The following is a 23,703-nucleotide window of genomic DNA, read 5'->3' on the forward strand; positions in this document are numbered from 1 at the left end:
AATCTATTTTATGTCTAAGGGAAGAATCAATAATATTAAAAATGAATTTGACTTTTTTTCTCTTAAAAGATCAGGACCACAAACATCAATATCATATGAAAGTACAACGTAGTATTAATATGTGAATTACAAGACGATACCGTGGTGATACCGTAACTTCCAAAAACTTGAAAAGCGCAGTCTGAAAACATAATATAGTATTATGTAGTTTTGGATTTCATCACTATGTGAATAAACAGCGTTGCTTTGTAAAACCAATAGTCTATACCGTCGAAATACTATATACAGCTATATAACGTATGGACAACATGACGGTATGAAAAATTCAATAAGACTACCATTAAGATTTAACTTCACTGCCCTAGCACAGTTATACTCAGCCTAAACCTACAGCAGCATTTGAGGGCGAGACGTCGTTTAAGTTTTATGATATTTCATGTACGCAAACCTATGCCAGATGGCTAATGTAGATTATTTGATTAACGATGGGCTGGGCCTGTACTGCCTAGTATAATTATCACTGATATTTCGATATCTCGCTATCATTCGAAGTATCGAATGTCGAATGATAAGTCTGCTATATTATAAACATTAGGGGTTAGTTAGGTGAAAAAGCCCTAAAACCACAACCTCAAAACAAGAAAAAGGCAAAACAAAATGGAACCCGCAACTCAGACAAATTACAAGCGACGTAACAAACAAAAGCCTAAAGTGGCATATAAGTGGACTTCGCAACAGTGGAACTACAGAACCGTGAAATTTGACCCTTGTAAATTAGCATGAATAAATATTTTTTTGTGATCAGAGAATTTAAGGTTTACCTTCCACCAGTATTGATTCACTTGTGACATAGGACTCCAAAGTCCAAATGTTAACACAGTTTTATTAGCCTTGTTTGTTTTACGACATTCATTAGTTTCCTTGCTGGGAAGTTTAATCCATTTTGGCTAGCTCAATTAATTTCACTTAATTTATATTTACTTTTGGCCAGAATTTGATATTTAATGAATGGTTAGAGGTTAATTAGGAGTTCTTGCTATACAGATATATCACATGATTTTATATCTCTCAATTATCTCATTTGTGTCGTGGTATTTATAAGTTTATATCCAATAAGTTGTATATATTATTGTATTATTTTAGTCATTTACTGTCACACTAACACAATAAAATGATAAATTAGAACTTTAAAATCACGTATCATTTATCTCATTTACTGTTGTATGCATATGTACAAGGAAAACATACAATATAGCAGATACAGGACAAAGACTATTCCATGTTAGGCCACTTAAAAAAATGGTTCTCGTCCCCTCCCGACCCGCCGAAATGCCTCCGACCCGAATTTTTTTTTATTTTTTATTTCGTTAAAATCGCATGGAAAATGCCCAAGAATGACGAAATTGGAATTTCCCGCGCATTCCACATCGACGATTGATCCACATTGTGTAATCCTAGTCTTGGAATGGTTTCATGAACCTAAATTTGTCTCTACCTGAGATGGGCTGGTGCAAAGATTTAAATCTGGGGAAGTGATGTGGTACATGTTCTTAAGTACTTGTTTGTAGAGTTGCATGTCCTTGTTCAACCATTCAGGTTCCTGTATTTTGTAAATTCCTCGTGTTTTAACATGTTTTAATACACTTTCTTTCTAGATATATATTTTAAAATCTTGGTTGTTCATTTAGAATGGGAATGACAAACAGAATATTGGTTTCAAATAGTATCATTTTTATATTCACGAATGAAACATCAGCATAAAGTATCCAAATCCATAGTTGGGACGGCATTTAGGAGATACACATGGATCAAGGAATTTGCATTCTTGTATTTTCTTGCATTTAATATATTTGAAACGCAACAAACTGGAAGAACTGAGGAGGCGTACTAAGTAGGTCTGCTCTCTTCGGTATGTATTTTCAAATATGTATTTTCTTACATATTTGAAAGTCCAAACAGTTAATCAAAATTTGTAAAAAAAAAAAAAAAAATTAAAAGAAAATCCCTCCCGCCCTACCCACCCCCTCCAAAAAAAAGGACGAGAACCAATTTTTTTTAAGTGGCCTTATCGTGTATATTGGGCTTATTTCTGGGTTTGATTTATCCAGTTTACTTCGCAAAGTGGGCTTATTTTGCCCTTGTTTTCAGAGATGGGTTTGCTTTTTTGTCTCCTGATAACTGCCAATGCTGTGCACTTCCTGCATTTGTCCGTCCGGCGATAAACAGGAACGCTGATCACACTGAACCTGCATGCAGCTCGCATATATCTGGAGCCTTTGGTGCCATCTGAACAATGAGGGGGGTGGTACACATCTGCTGGGAAACGGTAAATTACGGATGTAAAAATGTCACTTTTTAGACGGCATGGGAACGCATCGAAACGAGGTTGTGTCTTGCTCTCGCTTTCTTTCAGCTCCGTGGTATTTCAGTTGCATGCATATGTAAGGTAAAGTTTTAGTCCCCACACTATCAGTCACCTTGCCTGGGCATGCCGTAGCCTATTAATGCTCCATTTCACTCGGACACCTGTGGCTTGGATTGTTCCAGCATTGCTCCGGTTTCCAAACCTGACGTGCCGGAGAAACACGGCTATAGGTCGATGCTTTTTTTCTGTTTTTAGCCGCGAGTTCCCAGAATAGTCACCCCTGCCCCCACCACTTTTTTTTTCACTTTAACCTCCCCACATTTCTGTCTTTCTTTGAAGATTGGGGGCTGGCTAAACTTGGAGTCAGCATTCTTGGTATCACGACAACTGACTTTGCAATGCTGGTCAGAAATGCTGAAGCCGATTTCAGCTTCACGTCTGAAACCCGAAAGTGCTGCAGCCTGAGAAAAGCAGTAATCGTAGTTATAATCGTCGTTAGTTGCATCGGCAGACGCTGGAAAAGGCTTATCGTGGCTTAATGTCCCCAAAGAACAAAAAGAAATCAGATTTCTCTCATACTTAACCGGCCATCTACTACCAAAAAGCGTGAAACTGTACCTAATTCAAATGCAAATGATAAACTTCACCTTTTCCTACACGTAGAAAGCCAATTCAAGGAAACATTTTAACGTGGTCCGTTGTTCCAAAAGAAGGAAAATAAAATTTATTTCAAATGAATGTCCCTATTTTTGCAAATGGAAAAAAAAATCTTATTTGTCCACATTTCTTGTCGTCTTGTTTTGAGTGTGTTGCACTCCCCCCATTAGAGAGGCCTACAATTTCATGCATTGGCCAGTAAAGTGTGAATGAAGTCTGGTCTTTGTTTTGGGACATTAAGCCACGTTCAGTTTTTTCCATGTGAGGAGTTTAGAAGGACTCTTGCACAAATAAGTACACAGTATTAGCACTTGGCCTTGTATCGACCCTACATGGCCCCCGGTGAAAGCAATTCATTAGCGGCTGACAAACTGCTGTCGCTAAAATTGGTTTCCCACCAGCCGGGCGCTAAACCTTGCAAACACTGTCACGTGGTCTTCAAAAAGACATTTGCGTTAATCTAAATAGTTCCGTCTAGTAATTCATCTATAAGAAAACATCTTTTTTACGACACTAAAATAGACACATTGCTAAAAATGTCTCAGCGATTGAGTTTTTAAAGCTGTCTATATTCGTCAATCAGTTGGGGGTTTTCCATGGGCAATGAAAGCATGGCTTCATATATAGTTCGGGCCGTTCTGTTTCAAATCCTATTTTAAGGTGCAACCGAGGACGTGGCTAATTCTAGAGTCATAGTTGACCATGTGTCTTCACATAATAAATCACTGCCACAGAAGTGTTTTTCTTATTAAAACCACCTAGACCAATGATAATATATTTGAACAATCTATTGCAAATCGAAGATTATAATATGCTTACCAGCAATTGGTGTTCTGTTGCTGTGCTACTGTTTCGTGTCCACTAGAGGTCGCCGCAGCGCTGAATTTTCCCTGCAGCGCACCGTGCGCTATCGCTAGAGTGGAAAAAATATTCCTGTCGGACACGAGCTGCGCGGCCCCGACAACGATCCTCTCTAAAGCGGAGACTCAGTGAGACTCGGAAAACTTCTGAGCGCAGGCAGGCAGGAGTCTGGCAATCCAGGGGACAGGGAAAAAGCTTCGGCATCAGCGCAAAAATAAGCTCACGTTACAACGGTCCTGTTAACGCAGTCGAGCTGAATCCCGGCAATCATGGACGATTTAGGTGAGTATGCGACTTGCAGAGGTTCCGCGTTAGTTTTTCATTTGCAGATGGTTTTGCTTGTCGAGCGACGCGACCCCGGGAAATGTATCCCGCCAGCTACTTTGGTAGCTTGCACTGAGATTTCTTTTTTACCCCTGATCTGCAAAGCGAGTGTTGGCAAGCGCGGAGGCCGCTTGGAAAGCCTAGGGTTTCAAGTGATCGGCGAGCCGTGTGGACAAGGGCGACGACGTACCTGTATCCAGCTGGTCGTGGAGGGCTATTTCTGACCGCCGGATAGGCAAAGCTGGACGAACCGGGTTCGTCGCGCTCAACCCCATTGAAATCGGGCGTTGTGTTGAATTTATTTCTAATTTAAATCAATTCGTGTGCCGTGGTCGCCTTTCATTTTATGGATGTTCTAAATAAAGGCTGGCACTAGCTTACTCTACCTCTTGAAACTTTGAACAAAACTTAGGGCGGCGCTTTAAGAATGAGGACTCTAGCCCTGTGTGGCTTGAACTTTTAACTGGGAGGAATGGGAGACGCAAATGACACTTGACAGTCAGGTGTCCCAGCTGGCCAGATAACTGCGGCCGAATAATGAAGCCCACCAAGTTTTGAGAGGAAATTACAAGCGCATTTGTGCTTCTGCACGTCTCGTTTTGCATAGCCGTAACCTATTTTAAACGTTTTCCTCTTCAGCGCCTTGAATTTGATTGCCAAACAGCAAGCCTGATACAACAAAAAGTGAAGACATAATTGGTCGAATAAATGTAAGGGTTTGTTGCAAAACGTGCGTGAACCTGCTGCCTGAAAATAGCTCCGGAGTCCCGACTGTAGATCTGTCTCCTTTCCTTCTTTGCAGTCCGGTTTTTCTGTGCACGATTTGCACAAGCTCCTGGTATTCGTGGCCCCGGGGCTCACTCCTGCCATTGCTTTTGTCCGGGCTGGAAATAAGTATGCGAGAATATTGTCAGGGCGTTGGTTTGCTATATTATAATATATAAGTGCTTTGCTCGTTGATGTTAACAGCCTATGACGCTATTGCCGGTGGCGAGCATGGTGTCGTGACCACAGGATGCTTGGCTACTTCTGCCATTCTGCGTTATCTCCGATCGTTTATACACGTTATGCACCACAGTGGAGCTGCAAACACTGAGCTGTGAAATGTCATGTTTGGCCGTAAACTTTTTTCTTTTTTTCCCACCAAACTTTATCCCAAACACAGTTGTGCACAGAGAAGTGCACGTGCCCCTCTACTTGACCGTATCTCGAACATTTGCAGGCTTTTTGTTTCTTCACTTACACACGGCAGTTATCGTTGTGGTACGTCGTTGATCGATGAATGGTTTGGTATATAGGTAATTGATTTGTACTTGAACATGAGGTTATTGATCGCGGATTTGTAAAATGTCTGTATGCGGGAAACGATCACACGAGTTAAGTCGGATTTGATTTAATCGATTTTGAGAGTAATCGGTCTGTTTTCAGGTGAATAAAAATACTCTATTACCCGGCCCATGTACTGGCAGCGTGCTTCCTAATGTCGAAGTTTGTACAAAAACCACGCTGCATTCATTTACGCTGTTTGGGGGGTGGAGGGGCTTCACTAATAATCATTCGAGTATCTGCACGGAAAGATGGCGTTGCGCAAGAGTATTTCTTGGGGGGGTGGGCGGAAGATGGGACAGACGGTATCCAACTATAAACTGGTAACATGCTTGACTAAAGTCCTTTGGCTGTGAGTTGGTTGAGTGTATGCCCCAAGCCTTTGATGATGGCACTTTGTCATTCACCAGCTGGGTAAAACCACTGTCTGTTCGTTACTGTTTGCTTTTTTTGGTTAAATATTGACAACGAGTGGTGATCCCTCGTTTCTGCAAATAATCAAAGTGATATGCTGCATGCATGAAATGCATTTAGTCACAGCGTTAGGAAATGCACCTTAATGCAATTTGAGGCTACGTGAATGTAGTAACCGGTGTCGGGGCTGTTACTCAAAAAGTAATTAGTTATAAGCTACCGATTACGTCTCTAAATTGTAATGGGATTTTGGGCTGTCGCTGTCGATTACAACAATAGTCGAGTAATCTACCGACTAATCTGTTGATTTGGCAAGTAATCGTTTATATTGTATCAACATTTCAACTTTCGCAAGGCAGAAACCAACCAAACACGTTCGGTCAATTTAGCTACTCCGATTCACTTAAGTTGCATGTTTTTGTACAGTGGAAAGAAATCTGAGGATCTTCCAAAAAGCCACACAGACACACACATTGAACATGCAAACTGTGCATGCACAAAACGGCGCTGTGCAGTGACAGTGCTAAAATGACATCATCCATACGCTGTATTAAATTGGTAAAGGGTATGTCCGGCTTCAGTTGCTGAGCACCTCTGCCTTTTATTTAAAAGTGCACGCAAGATGGCCGTAGTACCTCGTGTAAGAAGAAAATTGTGGCCAGGGGCGGGAGGGGGGCATCAGTTTGGATGCAATTTGTAATAGACCTATGGATTTTGAGAGGGCACCTCGCTGACGAATAATAATAATAATAAAAACATTACCATGCAAATCTGTAAAATGTATTTCTGCCGTGGTCAAACTTGTCACAATTACTCTCCACTACAAAAAAATGCAAACGAAAATTAAGTGTCCATAAAGCTTACCGAAGTGTCCTCTACCTTCTTCTGTTCTGTGCTTTCTGCTCAGTAATCATATTAAAAAATCGTCCTCTACAGCGTGTTATGCTTGATTATTTAGCCGCTTAAAACGCAGCTTAATTTGTGTTGCACGGGATACCGGTATTGTAAAGGTACCGTGGTACCACATTTTTCATATTTAACATTTGATATTGTTTGATATTGCCTTTCTTTAGTACGGCACTATTTACACCATTACAGCTATCGCTAATGTTATTTTCTCAATAGAGTTATTAAATATAGTGTAGAGTTTTGCCTGGTCACAAGAGGGCAAACAAATGTCTACGTTAATATCAAGCTAGTATCTATGCCTGCGGGTTATTATGCTTCACTGTATTTTAAGCAGTTAAATAATGAAGCAAAATGTGCTGCGTGGGAAGTTTATTTTTTTATTAATTCTTATTGAGCGGATAAACGGCTGTAACTTTTCTGGGCACTTATATCTGTTTGCTTTTTTGAGGTAGAGTAATGACGATGATTTTGATTGCAGCAGAAATACGTTTTACAGTTCTGCGTCCTCGCGTGTTTTTTTTAATTGTATTTATATTTTTTCTCCCCATTCGTCAGCGCAGCACCCTCTCAAAACCCATGTAACAAATCGAATCCATACCCGACAGTCTCTTTCCACGTAGCCCACAAAAACTCTCCCGTTAATTACTCTTGGCTCTTATGCATTTCGATTTTGTTTGTTTTTATCTTGTGATTATGATCTTGTGATTTCTATGTATAGTCCTTAATGTCCCTTAACCATTAAATGAGTTTCTGCTTTCAAGTGTGTTTTAGTTTCAGTAATGTGATTCAGAGAAATAAGTGCATAATTTACCATGAAAAACGCAGTTTTATTTCTGCATTGGTATCATTGAGGTACCAGTATCGTGATACTTAAAGTGGTATCGGTATGGAGGTCATGATTTTGGTATCGTGACAACACTAAGATGTAGCTACATATGCTGGTTTGCTGTTAACATGACCTGTCTGTTTGCCATATTATAAGATCTTGCTTGTCTTTTTATGCAGTAAAGTGAAAACAACGAGGGTATATACTGAACAGTATGGGTATATGCACTTATTCAATCACCCCGTCTTGTCTTCCATGTTGGAAATTCCTTTCTGATCAAGAAACATTTTGTGACTAAAATCGATCAGAATGCATGAGTTTCTCATGGTCCGTTAAACCATGGCCACCATTGCGTCACTCTATTGACCAATGTCAGTTAATGTGATTACTGGAATTTGAACAATTTTCTTTTCAGTGTAAAGCCCATTGAGTGGGGTGTCCAGAGGGACAGTGGGGCCTGTAGCGCTTCAGGTGTGTGTGGAAGTGTATGTCGTGTCATTCCGGCTCCCATGGATGACCTGTATTGCGGCACGTGTGTATCGCACAACCTGAGTCGCTGAGACTAATATGCTGGATTCATTATCGGTTTCCTGTGATGAACCATTTACGCGCCATGCTGGAGGATGGCGAGTGTCGTCAGTCTAAAGTGATCTGATGTGAAACCATCGCCCTTTGATTCGCACTGCCAGCCTTCCTGCCGGATTCCTTTGATTCCACGAAGAAGCAGTCGGCCTTCTCCACTAACCAGATGTTTAGGACGAAGACATGTAAAGACCTGTTCTTAACCCCCCCCCCTTGCAGATACCAGGAATGTTGGCTCTCTTGCATTGTTTTGACCTTCCCTCACTGTATTGGTTCCGTTCTTTATTCTAACGGCAGCTGCAGGGTTAGAAACGAACCCCCCCGAAACGCAGCAGAAACCCGTCGGCAGGTTTCCCTTCCGCTCGGTCACAGCGAGGTGCAGATGAAGCTACCAGAGATGTTAGATTGTGGCCATGCATCTCCACCAATCCCACCTGCCCTCTGGGTGTATGGATGTATGGGTCCTCTGTTGTCCTCAGCAGTCCAAAGGTGTGAAATTACTCAACGTTTGGCATCTCTGAATTGGTTAAGACTTTACTCGAGGGGGCAAAATTAACCAAGTAAGTCGGTCGCAATTCGGGTAAAAATCATGAGTAACTGAATGAATTACATGAAGCACTATGACTGATTAATGACGAATAAACATGTGAGCTGTATGTAGCTGTCAGTGCTACATTATTTGTGCCCCCTCCAGTAAAGCGTCACCTTAAATTGTCTGCAGTCTGTGGTTGTGTTGATCTGTTCTGTGAAGTTCTGACACCCCGAGCCCTGGGTCTCTGCTCGAACCCTTTTTCTCCCTTAAAGGACCCCTGACCTCCCAAACCATTGCATTCCGACTGCGGTGTTATCTGTATGTGAACCGGTTGCGCTTCTAATGAATGTGTCTATATTTGGAGACACTGGTTGGAGTTAACTTGAAATTGAATAAAATGACAGTAATCAAATTACAATCATGCCGCAAACAGGTTTTTCTTTTTACATTGTCAACGAGAAATTCTTAATTTTTCTACCCGTGGTCACTTACACGCACTACTGTATCGCAAGTTATGAGAGAATAAAATACTCATTATTGCAGTTACTTAGATTCTCTATGGTAGCTTACAGTAATTAGAATGTGTACTTTTAGATTACAATTAGTAATCTAAAGTAATTGTAATCCAATTACAATCAGAATATACATTTGAACTTGTTTTGCTGAATTTCTTACATTTTTAACGTCTTTTTTTCTAGTATGTGGTGTGTCACATCTTATGTCTATATATATATATATATATATATATATATATATATATATATATATATATATATATATATATATATATATATATATATATATATATATATATATATATATATAAAAGATCTCTCTCTCTCTCTCTCTCTCTCTCTCTCTCTCTCTCTCTCTCTCTCTCTCTCTTCCTCCCCTTCGGCCATTGTGCAAAAAACCATGACCACATTTTCTTTTCCTGTACTTCAGTGAGTTTAATTTGCATGTGATTTAGAGTTTTGACTCAAATGAAGACATGATTTACAAAGATATATTTGCGCTTGAAAGCTCTGACCTGAAGTTTCTTATGTTGAGGATTAGGGCTGCACGATTTAATCACTTTTTAAATCGTGAACTTGAGCTCATTCTTAAAGCTTTTTCTGCTGCCGCGATGTGTTAGTGCATTCCTGACAATTCGGTACAGATTTCCAAACTCCTACGTTAAAAGATACTAGAGAGAGACTGAACGGACTGGGTTCTTAATGCAGATTTAGCCATGCTAATGCTAATTGTTAGCGTTTGATGCTAACATTACACAGTGATTCTCACAGACGTGGTACCTGATATTAGCACGTAGTAAACCATGTGACTGTCTTACACTGCCACCAAGAACTGAGTCGTACCACAAACTGGCAGTCTTCTATTGTGAAGTACGCCAGCTGTGCCCAAGCGGGTACCCCACCGAAGTTGCCCAGCTCACTAGCAAGTCCGACCAAACCAAGCTGGTTGTATCACCACCTCTGTTGAAATGTACAGCGATACCTGTGCTTTGTGCATGAATTATCTGAAGGGAAAATAGGCATGTTCTATACATTACTCATTATTAGTGGTATCATACGTCGCGATGTATTGATGCATTCCTCATAATGCAGAAAATGTTCAGTATTTCTTGCATTCGAAAATGAAATTGCTTGTTAAGCTTGGAGTGCACCCTTTCCATTCTGCAACGGTGGTGTGAGGGTCAAACTTCAATAAGTCATATTCTATCTTCATAAAGACTTTGTAATCATAAGGAGAAATGTATTGCTCAGTAAATGTCAGTGAAAATCATGATCTCAGTTCCGAGCGAAGCAGTTTTGATCTTCTATCCCGAATTATGCAGTCCTAGTGGGGATAGATTTCTAGCTGTTTTTCCTGTGATGTCTTTGCGTTTCACTTTGGCCGAACACGAATGTTTGACTGAAGGAGCAGGTGCCGCAGTTAAAATTAGCTTTTCCCCCAAAGCTACCTTTCTGGTACCTGCCAGCCTCTGCACACCAAGACGGGCCCGAGGAGGATGGCGGAGGTTGTCATCTCTCCAGACAGTTACCAAGCATCTGTGTTGTACTGATGGATGCACGATGGCCCAATACTGAAGGAAAAAAATAAAATAAAAATGTGGCACTGAAGTTTTGAAAATGGTACAATACCGGCATTTTGGAAAAATGGATACAGGCGCTCCTCTACTTACGAACTTTCAACTCACGAATTTTCAGACATGCGAACGAAGAGGACAGTAAGTCAAAATTGTATTCATTGGGCTTCCGTTTCCTGTCCAACTTTTTTTTTTTTTTTTCTACGTACAAATTCTGCGTAGTACGACCTCTGGCCGCTACTCCCGCCGCGCAGCAGCGTAGCGTGCGTACTCCCAGCATCCTAGTTCTTTGTACTTGCGTGTACCCTTAAAACGATGTTGAATGATGACTTACGAACATTTCAAGTTGCGATCGGCCGTTCGGAACGTATCTCATTCGTAAGTAGGGGAGTGTCTGTACTTTTATTATGCGAATGGCTAATCGTTCTGTCTAAAAGGACTCCGTCTCTTTACGCTCAATGCTGATAGCGGTGATGTTGCACTAGTCGTATGTGTGACATCGAGGGAAACGAGCGTGAGCAACGACAGAGAGAGCGAGGCCCTTTTTCGCTCGGTTCAGCAACACCTGAACTCTGACAAAGAGGAGTCCTAAAGTGAAATATGGAGACGTTTCCGGTATAAAGTCACCAAAAAGGCCCCCCCCATCCACAGCAGCATTGCTGTCCCCGCACCGTTTTAAAATGAGTCTTGCAAAGGGAGGCAACACATCACACCTGGCCAGACATCTGTCGGACAAGCATCCCAAGCTTTTCAAGGAATTCAAAGACTGACGGTTGATAGCTGACTAGTTCACTCCCTATTTATGTCCAGGAGGGAAGTCGGTGGTCAATAAGCCTCTCTCCAGCAGCAAGGTACGTATTTAAAGATGGTATACAGTGATGCAGGGGTCCATTCCATGGGCGACTCAAACTCTCCAATTTTTATTTTAACTAACCCACCCGCAAATGATCTGGATATCTTGGAAAAACGTGTGTGTTTGAAATAAGACGGTAATGACATTTGAGAGCATTTCCCCCTTTATAGGAGCAGTATTGAAAACTATCGCCGTCGAAGTTCAGGACTTCGGTATTGATATCGAGATTTCGGTATTGTGGCAGCACTAAAGGAGAGGCTCGACGGCTTCTCTTAATTGATTAATGGGTTCTATCCTCTGTCTCACACCTACTTTTTATGCTTCGCTGTGAGCTTGGTTGGGTGTTTACTGTGTTATGACCCCAACTAGGGAGAGGGCCAACAGAAGCGTACTCCTAGACTATCATGTCTGATACCCCCACCCAAAAATTAACCCCCCCCAGATGCTTTATCCTGCCTTACAACATAAGCAAGTGGCTTTGGACACTGTAGTAAAAACACCTGTGAGGTATGAATTGCTGACCTTTTTCTTGCCAGCCTGGTACCTCTGTGATTTGTGGGATGACTCCCCCACCCCCCCCCCCCCCCCCTAGACTTATGAATCATGCACCCAAAACTCAGTTTGGCCTACAGCTTAATGCCTTTCAAGGTCGTATTGTGGACAAAGGAAACCAAGAAGCAGAAGCAGGTGTTTATATTAAGCTTTTCTCATGATAATTTGTCACATCGTGTAAAAAAAAAAAAAAAAAAAAAAAAAACAAAACAAATGTATAGTGACCTGATGTATCTGCCTGTCAGACACAGCTCACTTTGCCGACTGCTTTATGTAAGTGTTGTGCAAGCAAGGAAAGATGCATTTAGTCACTTGCTGTTATTCGTGGTTTAAAGCTGCTTCTTTAGAAGTTGTTGCACCACCTTTCGGTTTGAAGGAACAAGCCCCACATTCAAACATTGTGTTAATCTGTGTTGGGAAATTTTTGTTTTATTACCTGGTGTTGATGAAACATCAGTCGGGACTGAGGCTGTTCTGACTTGTGTGGATGTTTCCCTAGAGTACAACGGACTGGGTGTTGAGATCTGGGTCAGACTTTCACACGCGAGTTTCCTTTAAGCACCTTTATGGTTCGGTAATGTAGAGCGGAAGATGTTGAGATGCCACAAAACAGAAGTGAAGCACACGATGGGAACTTCTACCTGATCTCGCTTTGTTTTCTTTAAGGGAAATGGCTACTGACAGGCTGCCCTCTCTCACATGGTCAGTGGGTAATGCTCCTGTGGAATCATGGGATTCAGGGACCGCTTGAGACTCGCCTACCAGCTGTATAAGACTGATGCTGCTAGTTCCTTAGGTCTTCAAAAATATTTTTTATATAAGTGATGCATTAATAATTGGAAAACCATGCTGTGTGTGTGTGTATAATATTCTTGTACTGTTTATGTAATAACTATTAATGTATGTTAACATCTTAACATACATTAAACAGCTTAATGGTGTTCTTAGATGCTGCTTACGAATGCATCTTGAATGCATTACAAAGGTGCACTGAATGTTCTCTGCATTGTGAAGGTGCAGTTAATGTGAAGTGTTGGCAAATTCTTGTAGATGAATGGGTGCACAGGCACCGTTTTCTGTTGAAGTTGCTTAGTTCATGGCACGTAACCATGGCCAAGGAATGCAGAATTTTGCATTCCGTTGCGACACTAATTGCGCTGAGAAGCTTAATGAGTAAACCAAGAAGGGAGGCTGTAGCTGAGGATTGGGAGAGAAGCCGCCGCTTCTCTTCACGCAGGTCTGATGAGTAACTGAAGTTGCAGCTGAAGCCTGTGAGGAAACTTGGGCTTCCAACCCTCTTCCTTCCCATAGGGGTGGGATTATAACTGTAGTATTTCCAGGAAAAACAACCCCTACTGAGTGGGGTCAGTAGTTTGTTAGACTCTGAACGATCAAGTCAGTTGGAGTTTCTGGTCTCTTCATATGTGCACAGTTTGTGGTGCCGGTGTCCAATACAGCTACACAGTGTGTGACATTAATACCAACATTGTGTAACATGCACATGAAATTGTCACATCGGAAAGGGCCCCAGTAGTAAGCTGGGTTAAGACAATAAGTTACGTTAAATTGTTTTTACTCAGTTGTAGGACACAAGACTTGGCAGGCTTGGTCATTTTAATGGTGGTTCGCTTTCAAGAGTGAATTACTGCTGTGGTAAGATGCTGATACTGGGAAAATGTCTTTTGATGCAGGAACAAGGTGGAACATGAGACGAGAGGCTTGAATAGCAAGCGGAACCAAAACTGTCCTGTGACCTCTGTGGCGAGATCAAGTTAGGCAGAGAGGGAAGCCAATACTGGAATTAAGATGGATACTGGCCTCCCTCGGTGGCAGCCTTTAAGGGTTCCTAGAATGGTTGGTCACCACCATATGTGACTCTTCCTGTGCCTTTTACTGTGCTATAGTAGTGGGAGTCACAGCTTGGAGGAACGGTGCCTTCCCATGTTACCTTGAGGGAAATCTAGCTTAGCCGGTGGTGGTCTTGCAATTCTCCTGAAAAGCTTGTGGCTTTAAGTGAGCATCTTTTTATTTTTTTAAAGGAAGTCTTAACGGAGACTGAGGCATTCTGTTGTCGGTCGTCTTCAGCATTCAGTACATGTGGTAGCTGCAAAGTGCTTCGGGTGGAAATACTTGACCTCCAGCGTGACTCCCGTTGAAGAACTTCAGTTAGCGTCCAGGACAACCCCAGCGAAGGAATTCTGCCCGCGTTTGGAACATGCATGCGTGCGAAGAGCTGTCCTCTGTTACATAGGTGAATAAATCAGTCCCTGCTCCCAACTTGACGACATGTGCATGAGATCAGCACTAAAAGTGAAGGTGCCCCTTTGCGTTGGCCCAAAGAGAGATCTGCCTGTGCTGAAATAGCCGTCAGATTTTGAATTTGGTTACTCTTTTCAGTAGGTGTCAAAGAAGTAGTGGTGTGGAAATTTTGTCGCCAGTTCTGATTCTTTGTTTAATACATCCAATCGCGATAACCGGCTAACCTGTGAGCCGCCTGTGCCGTCGCTGATATACATCAAATCGTTTTTAATTTTGTCTGTGGGGAAACGAAATATCGATTTGCAGGCCGCATTTAATGATGAATTCGAATCGTGTCACAGGCCGTATAAAACGGTCTTGCAGCCCGGTACTTGGAAACTGCGAATGAGGCGGCGCGATTCCTAGTGCTTCTCTGCGGAAAATGACTGTTCATCCAGTGCAGTCATCTCCGTTATTTTAGTAGTTTTCAGCTCTGAATATTCAGTAAAGTCTAAATATTGGCTGTCTGTGTCTGCCGATGATGGCACATCAGACTGATGCTGATGTCTTGATTTTATAATGGACGTTAGCCGATACCGATATTTTAACGGGTGTGTTGTGAACCTCTAGCAGGAAATTAGTGGTGTTGTGCTTCAGATTTTTGAAGGCACATAGTGGAACAGCATTTGCCGTCTCAGGCAGAACTCATTTTTTCTCTCTCCGTTGAGTACCCAATTGATTCCTTGTCCTTTTTAGCTCTTTGGAACACAAATATTTAATAAGAGTCTTCCTTGCCTTGATGTGATAGAAGTCTAGTTTGTTTGGATTCTGGTTGTTTTAGGAGTAAACCGGCATGACTGCTGGTTCCTCGGTGCAGATGGCTGCGGCCTCTGGGGCTGGTTCCACCTGGTGACCAAGCGTCTCGCGGTCTGACCCTGCGTGTGAAGTCCTTTCGCTCGCTCGGTGTCGGCCCTGCTGGCCGGGCGCGCTCCGCAGAAGACCGAATTCCCAGCTCTGCTCTTGCTGCTGTTTTTGTTTGTTAGAAGATTTGTAGCAACAAAGGAGGGGTGTGAGTGAGGTCACAGTGATCCCACCAGATGTGATACAGGCCCTGCTGTGTGTGTGAGAGGGAGGGAGAGCGAGTGGCTGAGAGGGAGTTGGAGACGGGTCAGAGCCTTGTTTCACGTGGCCCCTTCCAGGCCTGTTGGTTTGGCCGGCTTCCTGTATTCGAACCTCCTTTATCTGTCATAGTCTTGGAATTCAGCAAGACCCCCCCAGAACAATGTCAGAGTTTATTGTTGGTGACAGTGCTACAAAGAAATGTCAGAAGTGGAATCTCTGACTTGAAAAGATCGTTCCGGAGCTCCAAGGCTCACCTGGACCATCTCCCCTCCTATGAGGACTTCAACCCCAGTTCTGATGACTGAGTCATAAACACTTTCCCTATAAATATTTCCTGTGGGCCTGCTGCTGGCATTGCAGCCTGCGCCGCCCATGCCGTATGCCCCCTCCCACTAATGACATACCTCCAGACAAGGCTGTAGCTTGTCACCCCCGCCCCCCACCACCATTGGGCCGCTGTGGCTTTCCTCAAAAACCATACTGTCCCCATCAGACACCAGATTGAGAACTTACAGTAGACCATTGTTCCTCCCCGCCCCCCCCTCCCCTTTCCTCCAAGATTCTGCTGTGGGTGGGGCAAGTAGCTAGAGGGGTGGGGGGGGGGGGTGCTGGGGTGTGACCTGGTCGGGAGGAGGCGCAGTTAATCAGACTGTCAGTGGCACTGGAGAAGAGTCAGATATCCGATGGACGTAACCGGACCTTGTTAGTTACTCCATTGTGCTCTCTGGGCCTGTGACATTTCCACCCGCCTTGTCTGTCCCCTTGTTGAGCCCATACTCTGGGGGTTGGGGGTGTGGACAGGGAAAGTAATGCCCTTTGCAGTTAGCGAGTGCCAGAGGCAGTCACTGGGGGGTGTGTGTGAAGGTGAGCACTGTAACCCTCTGGAAGCAGCAGAGCATATATGGTTTGGAGTTTGGAAAAGCTGAAAGGCAGTGACTCCCAAAGTGTCTGCCAGCACGGGCCATTTGGGGCGAAAGGAAGGTTTCTGGAATGTTCTGCGTTCCGGCCTGGAGGCAGGAACAAAGGCGAGCCTGTGCAGCGTGTCACTGAGCGACTGCGGTGAGCGGCATGCAGGGTGGGAGAGCGGGAGAGAGAGAGGGGGAGAGCGAGAGAGCGCTGTGTGTCTACTCACTGCACTTCACTGCATCACACCTCCTCCCCAGATGTCCAGAAACAGACCACACGTGTTTGTCTATCTATATGTCATCTGATCATGATTTCCCCCCCCCCCCGTTGCTGTGGCTGAAACTTCCCCAGCTGGGACTCCCAGGTGTACTGGCTGCCACCAGTGGGGGGGGGGTCTGCAGGTGTTCTCATGACCTTACAAAGACACCTTTCCTTTACGGTGCCTCCCTCTCGTGGCCAGTGGGCCGTTTCTGAATCTCGCCTTCAGCTCACACTCCTGCCGCCTTATTCTCGTGTGAAGTGAACCCCACTTGACTGGGGGGGCATGTTTGCTGGCCCTTCACCACACACAGCTTCTGAGTGGTCGTCTCCCTGCTCGCATCCCTTCCCATCCCGGGCACAGATTGTCAATAAAAACCTAAGAGGCTGCAGAAAGCTGCAGTCACTGTGTTTTTTTTATGCCTGTGTGCATGTTGGTGCAAATATAAAGCTATAAGGAGCTGTAAGGGGGGGGGGGGGTCCACGCCCTGCAGTGCGAGACCCAGACGGTGTTTGATCCTCTTTCTAATGTAGGGGGTGAGGGTTAGGGTCTCTGCATAGAATTACACTGGCAGGTTTTGGTTTATTTTAAAATTGTTAACAGAGCACTTGATGTGGGAACCATCCTACTTTAAAAGAAAATAATTTCGCCCTGCAGTCTGTGGCTGAACAGGGAGGCATCTAATGAGAGTGAACCGGGCTGGCTGAATGGCTCCCCGTGTGTGTAACGCCTCCAGCGGGCTGTGTGTGGGCTGGGGACGCCTCCGGGGTCGTGGTCGGGGGGGGCGGCTCGCAACATTACTGAATGAATGACGTTTGGAGACCCAGGTGTTGAATCTTTTCTGTAATATCTTCTTTTAAAATAAACTGTGTTATATAAGCTGTCAGACATTGAACTATAGTGTCGAATAAAGAATGTCACCTCCGACAGAAAAGGATTTTTTTATGGCAGCGGTTGATGCTCGTTGTCTGAAAACCTGTTTAGTTTTGGCCGCGAACGGGCGTGAGCACAGCTGGGTCCTGTATCACGAGCGGAGCGGGGAGAGTTCCAGGTGGCACTAAGATCAGTTTTGGAGCATTAGCCGTGAGAGGGATGGAGGCGGCGGTGAGAAAATGCCCCTCCCACTGGCACCTGATTGGCCAAGCGTGACTAAACTCCTCCCCTGTTTTTCATTTGCTATTTTTTTTTTCTTGCCTTTGGGTGTGTGTGTGCGCAAAATAGCCCTTATATCTGCCCCCTAGGAAGACTCTAGTGCAAAACAGAAAAAGCGTTTGACCCAGATGTGACCTTGAGGACACGTTGTTAGCTGTGTGCCGTTTAGTTTAGCAACGTCTCTTGGGTCCTGTATCCTTGGAGTTGGGACATTAATTTTGATTCCTGCTGGATGATCCGGTAATGTGTGGAGCCTGTGGGCATTGCCACTGTTGGACGGCTCTTTCCTCGCCTGACTCGGTGAGGACCTGTGTGGATACGGATGGGAGAGGCTCTCAGCGCCGTCCATCACACCCTGGTTCCGCCTCCCTGCCTCTCATTGGCTGCTTTGCTCGCCGTTCCCACCGTTTAGTGGAGTCCCTGAATGCCTTTATCAGAAAGTCAGCCCCAATGGCTCTAATGCTGAAGCTAATTCCCTATGGTGCCGGTGTTGGGTGGCTGGTTAGCTGCTTTCACGGAGCTTTGTAAATGGGCTCGGGTCCGGCTCGGCTCCTATAGGAGGACGAGATCAGTGCCGTTCTGTGTTAATGCGTTTTATAATGTGTCTGCGCTGCGGGGCTGATGCCCACGCAGCCTGAGGCTTCCTGTGTGATTTTGGGAAGGTTTTACAATTGAGTGCCTGGGTGTGTTTCAGAAGTTTGGGGATTAAGATCCTGCTGCTGCTGCTTGTCAGATTTTAAGGGCAATAAACACACATTTGTTTGTTTTTCCTGGTCAGTGGTATCTACAAAAATATTGAAGGGATCTTCCCCGCCCACTCCACGCCGGGATGGGGAATATTAGAAAGTCAGACAGGCAAGTTTGTTTTATCACAGTTTGCCTGGCACTAAAACTAAGCTGAGAGTTTGATATTTAACCAGAGAGAAAGGAAGTAAAAATGAACAATGTTCCAGTGCTAAACATTAATAAACGTACAAGCCAGAAGGTGTCAGTGGAATTGCCTGAATTTCCTGAGGTGAAGAACAGCTTTAAAAATCTTTCATTTCACATAAACACCGTGTTGCATTTTGGTATCGGAGGAGGACTTGAAACCATGTTAGCACAGATTGTCAGTAAAATGTCAAAGCAGCTTCTCAAATGCTTTCTCAGAGCCGTACTATGTCCTAAATGATTTAATATGGACGTTTTTTCAGAGTGACACACAGCTTTTGCCGAATTGCTGATGTCCTTATGACACATGGACTAAAATTAGCTGCATTGTGACCATATTAAAGCTCTAGGAAATTCCCCTTTTACATCCAGGCGTGCTTTAGGTCGTATGGTGCTTGGCCTTCATGGCCAAGTTTAATAAACTGAAAGGCAGTATCTTGCCAATAATTGTCTTATTCATCTTACTGAATTGTTGTATGATTACAGTTCTTTGCTTAACCTTCTTGTAAAATACGCTCAAAAGTAATTATCCAGGTACCGTATCTGCTAATTTGTCTCGATTTAGATTAACTGAAATGTTTATTGTTCAGCTGCATTTTAAAAACCGACTGGTGTAATTTTCGTTCACTGAATTCCAGTCGTGCACCATAGTGGAATTAATGGCCCACATAAACCCACTTGTCCTTTTGTGGATTTCGCTTTTTGTTTTCTTTATTAATATTAGTTTGACAGGCATGTTTAAAACATGACCCTCCTAGGTCCAGTGCACACTGACCAGAGCTTATTGGGTATCTGGAAGAAAATATGGCTTCTTTTCTGTCTGTGACGAGTCCATCAGAATCTCCTAAATGGTTAGACCTGTAAACGTGCATGTCGTCGATTCTCGTCCTGGATTTTTATTTAAAAGCCACCAACGAACAGTTAACGTAAACCTGTCCCTTTGCCTGCAGGGATCCGTTTCATTGTTCCTGCTGTCTAAGGTAAATCAGACTGGGAGGTTTTTAAGCAGTAGTTGGGTTTCCCGTGGATTCAGCCATCTTGGTTCTGCAGTCTGTTAAGAAGTGAGGGATCTGATTTTTTTATTATTTTTTTATTCCCCCCCCCCAGCTAAAATGTGTATAAAGACACCCTTAAACTTTTCAGTAGGTTATTAGGCTGACCTGGAGGAAATTGGTATTCAGTATCGGTATGCAGTATCGGTATGCAGTATCGGTATGCAGTGCCTTTGGAGTGGATCTGAAGGTGTTGGATTCACTCTGAGAGAGATTCAGTGGAATAGCTGCCTTTTTCTGGAAAACGCGTCTCTGTCACGTTGCTGTAAGCCCACTGCCTCCTTAGGCAGCTGTCCGGTCTTCCCTTCCTCTGTCCTTCCACTCTCCCGGTGTAAATGCCCCCCCCTGGGGTGGGGTTACAGTTTGACCTCACGGTCGTAAAGCAGGCCAGCTTGGCCTCAGTGACCACTGCAGGCTGTCTTTATGTCGAACCGTCAGAGAGGAGCCGAGTAACGTCACCAGAGAGACGCTGCGTGTGTGGAGATGCCTGTGTGGGCGTCATGGTGCCTGCGGACGTGTCTGCACAGAATGGGCGGGAACCTGTGAGTGTTACACTCTGCAGTGGTGAGACTCAGAGTTCAGACACTGGCTCCACTCACTGCTGTGGCCATTTTGACATGTCCGGTTCTCCTTTTCGTTTTAAACGGATGATTTTGACACATTTTACTTCTGGTGTGTCTTTGCAAGGTCTGCTTTTCTGGATTTTGTCTCGTGTGGATGTTATTCCCAAAAATGTCCCCATAAGGTAGAGTGAATGCGCATGTGCACTGGCAGACAGGCGCACTGGCAGACAGGCGCACTGGCAGACAGGCGCACTGGCAGACAGGCGCACTGGAGCTGCTCGCTCCTCTTCATTTCTTCCTCTCCACTGTTTTTCAGTGAGACACGCTTTGGCATGTTAGGAATTCCCAGATCATCTTCCTGCCCATCAGATATTTGCCGGTGGGGGGGGCGGGGGAGGTGGGGTGGGGGGTATGATGAGCAGATAGAGCATATACATTGAAAGCAGACAGGTTCCAGCAGGTCCTCTGTATGCTGAGGAGCACATTGATTCGTGGGTGTATTTCTCAGGGTGTGGTAACAGCTGGATAAAAGTGGGTGGAGAACATTCAGGATCCATCTCCTGTACTATCTGCTGGAGTTTTATGACCCCGACAGTTACCCTTAGGACGCTGAATTAGAAGGATGTCTGAAGTCACACAAAACATTTCTCACCAACAGCAGCATGCAGTGTGAGCTCTACATTGCCCCCTGTGGGACACCTGCTGCAGAACAATCCATGCTCTCTGCTGTCCTTCGGAATGTTCCCGTAATGAATCCTTTAACCTTTCTGGCAGGATGCTAGAGAGGGGGACATATTTCTGCTGGGATATTTTTATGCCTAATGAGGACTTGCTGAAGTACCTGCTATTGATGATGCGTTTCCTATTGCTGGGTGCTCAGCCTCGGAACATCTACTGTTTATCGTTATCCACAGTCACGCAAAGCAGTAATAGATTTCAGAATGCTGTTAGCTTTCATCCAGAAATAATTGTACATATTTTGGGGTCTGGTCTGCCCCCCCCCCCCCCCATTGGACAGTTTAAAAAAAATAAGAAAAAAAAATCTAATACCACTAGCTGGCAAAACTTGGCAAATAGTGTTTCAGGTAATAGGAAGACCATAGAAATAATAACCTCTTCCCCCTAATAGAATTTTTACTGCCCCCCCCCCCCCACTCAAGATAACAGGAAGTTTTCTTCCATCAAAGTCTCAGTAAATGAGCACTCCTAATCTCTAACACGTGTGTGTGTGTGTGTGTGTGTGTGTGTGTGTGTGTGTGTGTCTCTCTCAGGAAAAGTAACACTTGCTGATGGTGACCACAGGGGGTGATACTGGTGGACTGGGAGGGGTCCGCCGTCCCGGCTTTGCCTTGACCCCAACCCTCCCCAACCCGGGGTTGGCTTGGCGCTTCCACTGCAATCCTTTAATTTAAACAGGGCAGTCGCATGAGGGAGCCGCTGTGTTCCTGCCTGTAAGTGCGGGTGTCCGCCTGACCTTACCAAGATGGCGGCGCCGTGGAGATGCGGACAGCAGACCGGCGCTGTCCGTGCCTCTGCCCCGCCCCTCTACGCATCAGCCAATGGGAACGGGTTACCTGGGCATTATGAGGCACATCCATGGTAACTTACGTTTTCGTTGGTGACTGCCTAGCCAACCCCCCCCCCCCTTAATCTGTCACATTAATCTGTAAAGGTGTAAAGTCTCTGGGATGTGACATGAGGATCAGTCACTTTGGTGTCAGGCTGACATAACAAGGCCAGAGGGTCCCCAAAGCTGGTCTGTAGGCCGTTCAGATTTCTGATTACTTTTAGCTCAGTGGCAGTCACCAGCCCCCCCGCCACCCCCCGGATAGTGCTGGCAGCTTACAGGAAGCCTTTTAGGAAGTGTCATTGTTGACATGTTTGGCAACTGGGGTAGAAGAGGAAATAATCCCCCAGCTTATGTTCCCTGAATGGTTACCACTGTGCCACAGGCTGAGAGTCGCTCATGTGTAACATGGTACACTTCTGAAATGCAGTTCCCTTCTCAGCCCGTGGAGGGAGCTCTCGACATCCTGTGTGCCTTTGATGGCATGTGTCTGGGCTTGCTGTGCACAACGCCCTTTTAAAAGAGCGCAGAGGGTTGTTTTCGTCTCGTTGCCTGGCCACTGCTCAGAGTCGGGCTTAACCACTGAGCACATTCGCTGTGACGCTGATAAAGATGAAGGATAGTTTCATACATTTAACTTTTTTTTTTTTTTTTTTTTTGGTGAGCAGCAGATCTCTGCGTTCGCTTCTCCAATAATTAGCATGTCTTGCTTCCCTGTCTTAATTAATTTAGCAAATTTATAATGTGGGTTTTTTTTTGTGGTGTCCTTTGGGTACCATTCACTAGTGTTGTACTGCGAGAAACCCTCTGTGGACTCTGTGGAGTCCCTCTCGCTTCTGCCTCGTGTTCGGAATCACAAGGAAGACGTACAAGGAGCGAGTTGGGGGGGGGGGGTGTCCAAGGGAGCGGGCGGGGGGGCGAGGGCCCTTATCAGCGCAGCACTGTGGGGCAGTTCCTTCCCCATCACTTCCTTTGCAGATCACACGTTTTCTTCTCTTCCTCTGCTTCCTCAATCCCTCACTTCCCAACCCTGATTGCAGACAAGGTGGGGGCTCTCTCAAACCCCCCCCGGCTCTGCTCTCTGCTCCAGCTCACCCTCTGACACACCACCCCTGGAGCCCCCTTCCTCTGCCCACCTGTCTCGTGTGGAATCTCCGTGTTTCTGCGACACACGCAGACATGCCCCCCCCCCCCACCCAGAATTCTCAGCTTAGTTGTGAAATCGGCTTCTGCCGGTCAACTTTCCGCACAAGGTTGTGTAATATTTCTAGAAAGTTCACGTTTTGTCTTCTGCGTATCAAGGCTGGGCTTGTGCCGTGTTCGGGCTGTTTCCTGATTAGACCTTACTGGTTCTCCTCCGCCATTGTGACCAGTATCTCCTCTTTTCACCTTCATGGTAAATGCCTCTTGAACTTGCTCAGGGTGAGCCCGTGCTTCTGTTAGCGCCCAGCAGCTCTCTGCAGTGACCTGCCCGCGAGATCCCGTCCCTCCAGGCTGGTATTTCTAAGGACTTGGCAGCGGAAAGTAAACAAGAATTACGCTGCCGATGCCCGGGCTTGCCAGAGCGAGGTGGGGGTGGGGGGGGCGCGTTCCGCTGTGACTGGCCTCCGCAGGGCGGCTGTAC

General features: G+C 44.9%; 1 protein-coding gene across 1 annotated transcript in view; it reads left to right on the forward strand.

Annotated features, from left to right (window-relative positions):
* Nucleotides 1-3,962: 3,962 nt before the first annotated feature.
* LOC125746834 (paxillin-like) overlaps nt 3,963-23,703 on the forward strand; it is a 30,301-nt gene continuing 10,560 nt past the window's right edge. The window contains 1 exon segment of the mRNA XM_049021379.1: nt 3,963-4,165. Coding sequence (XP_048877336.1) covers nt 4,153-4,165 — 13 coding nt within the window. The 5' untranslated portion in view covers nt 3,963-4,152.

This window comes from Brienomyrus brachyistius, chromosome 7, assembly GCF_023856365.1.
Source record: "Brienomyrus brachyistius isolate T26 chromosome 7, BBRACH_0.4, whole genome shotgun sequence".
In the NCBI taxonomy this organism is placed as follows: Eukaryota; Metazoa; Chordata; class Actinopteri; order Osteoglossiformes; family Mormyridae; genus Brienomyrus; species Brienomyrus brachyistius.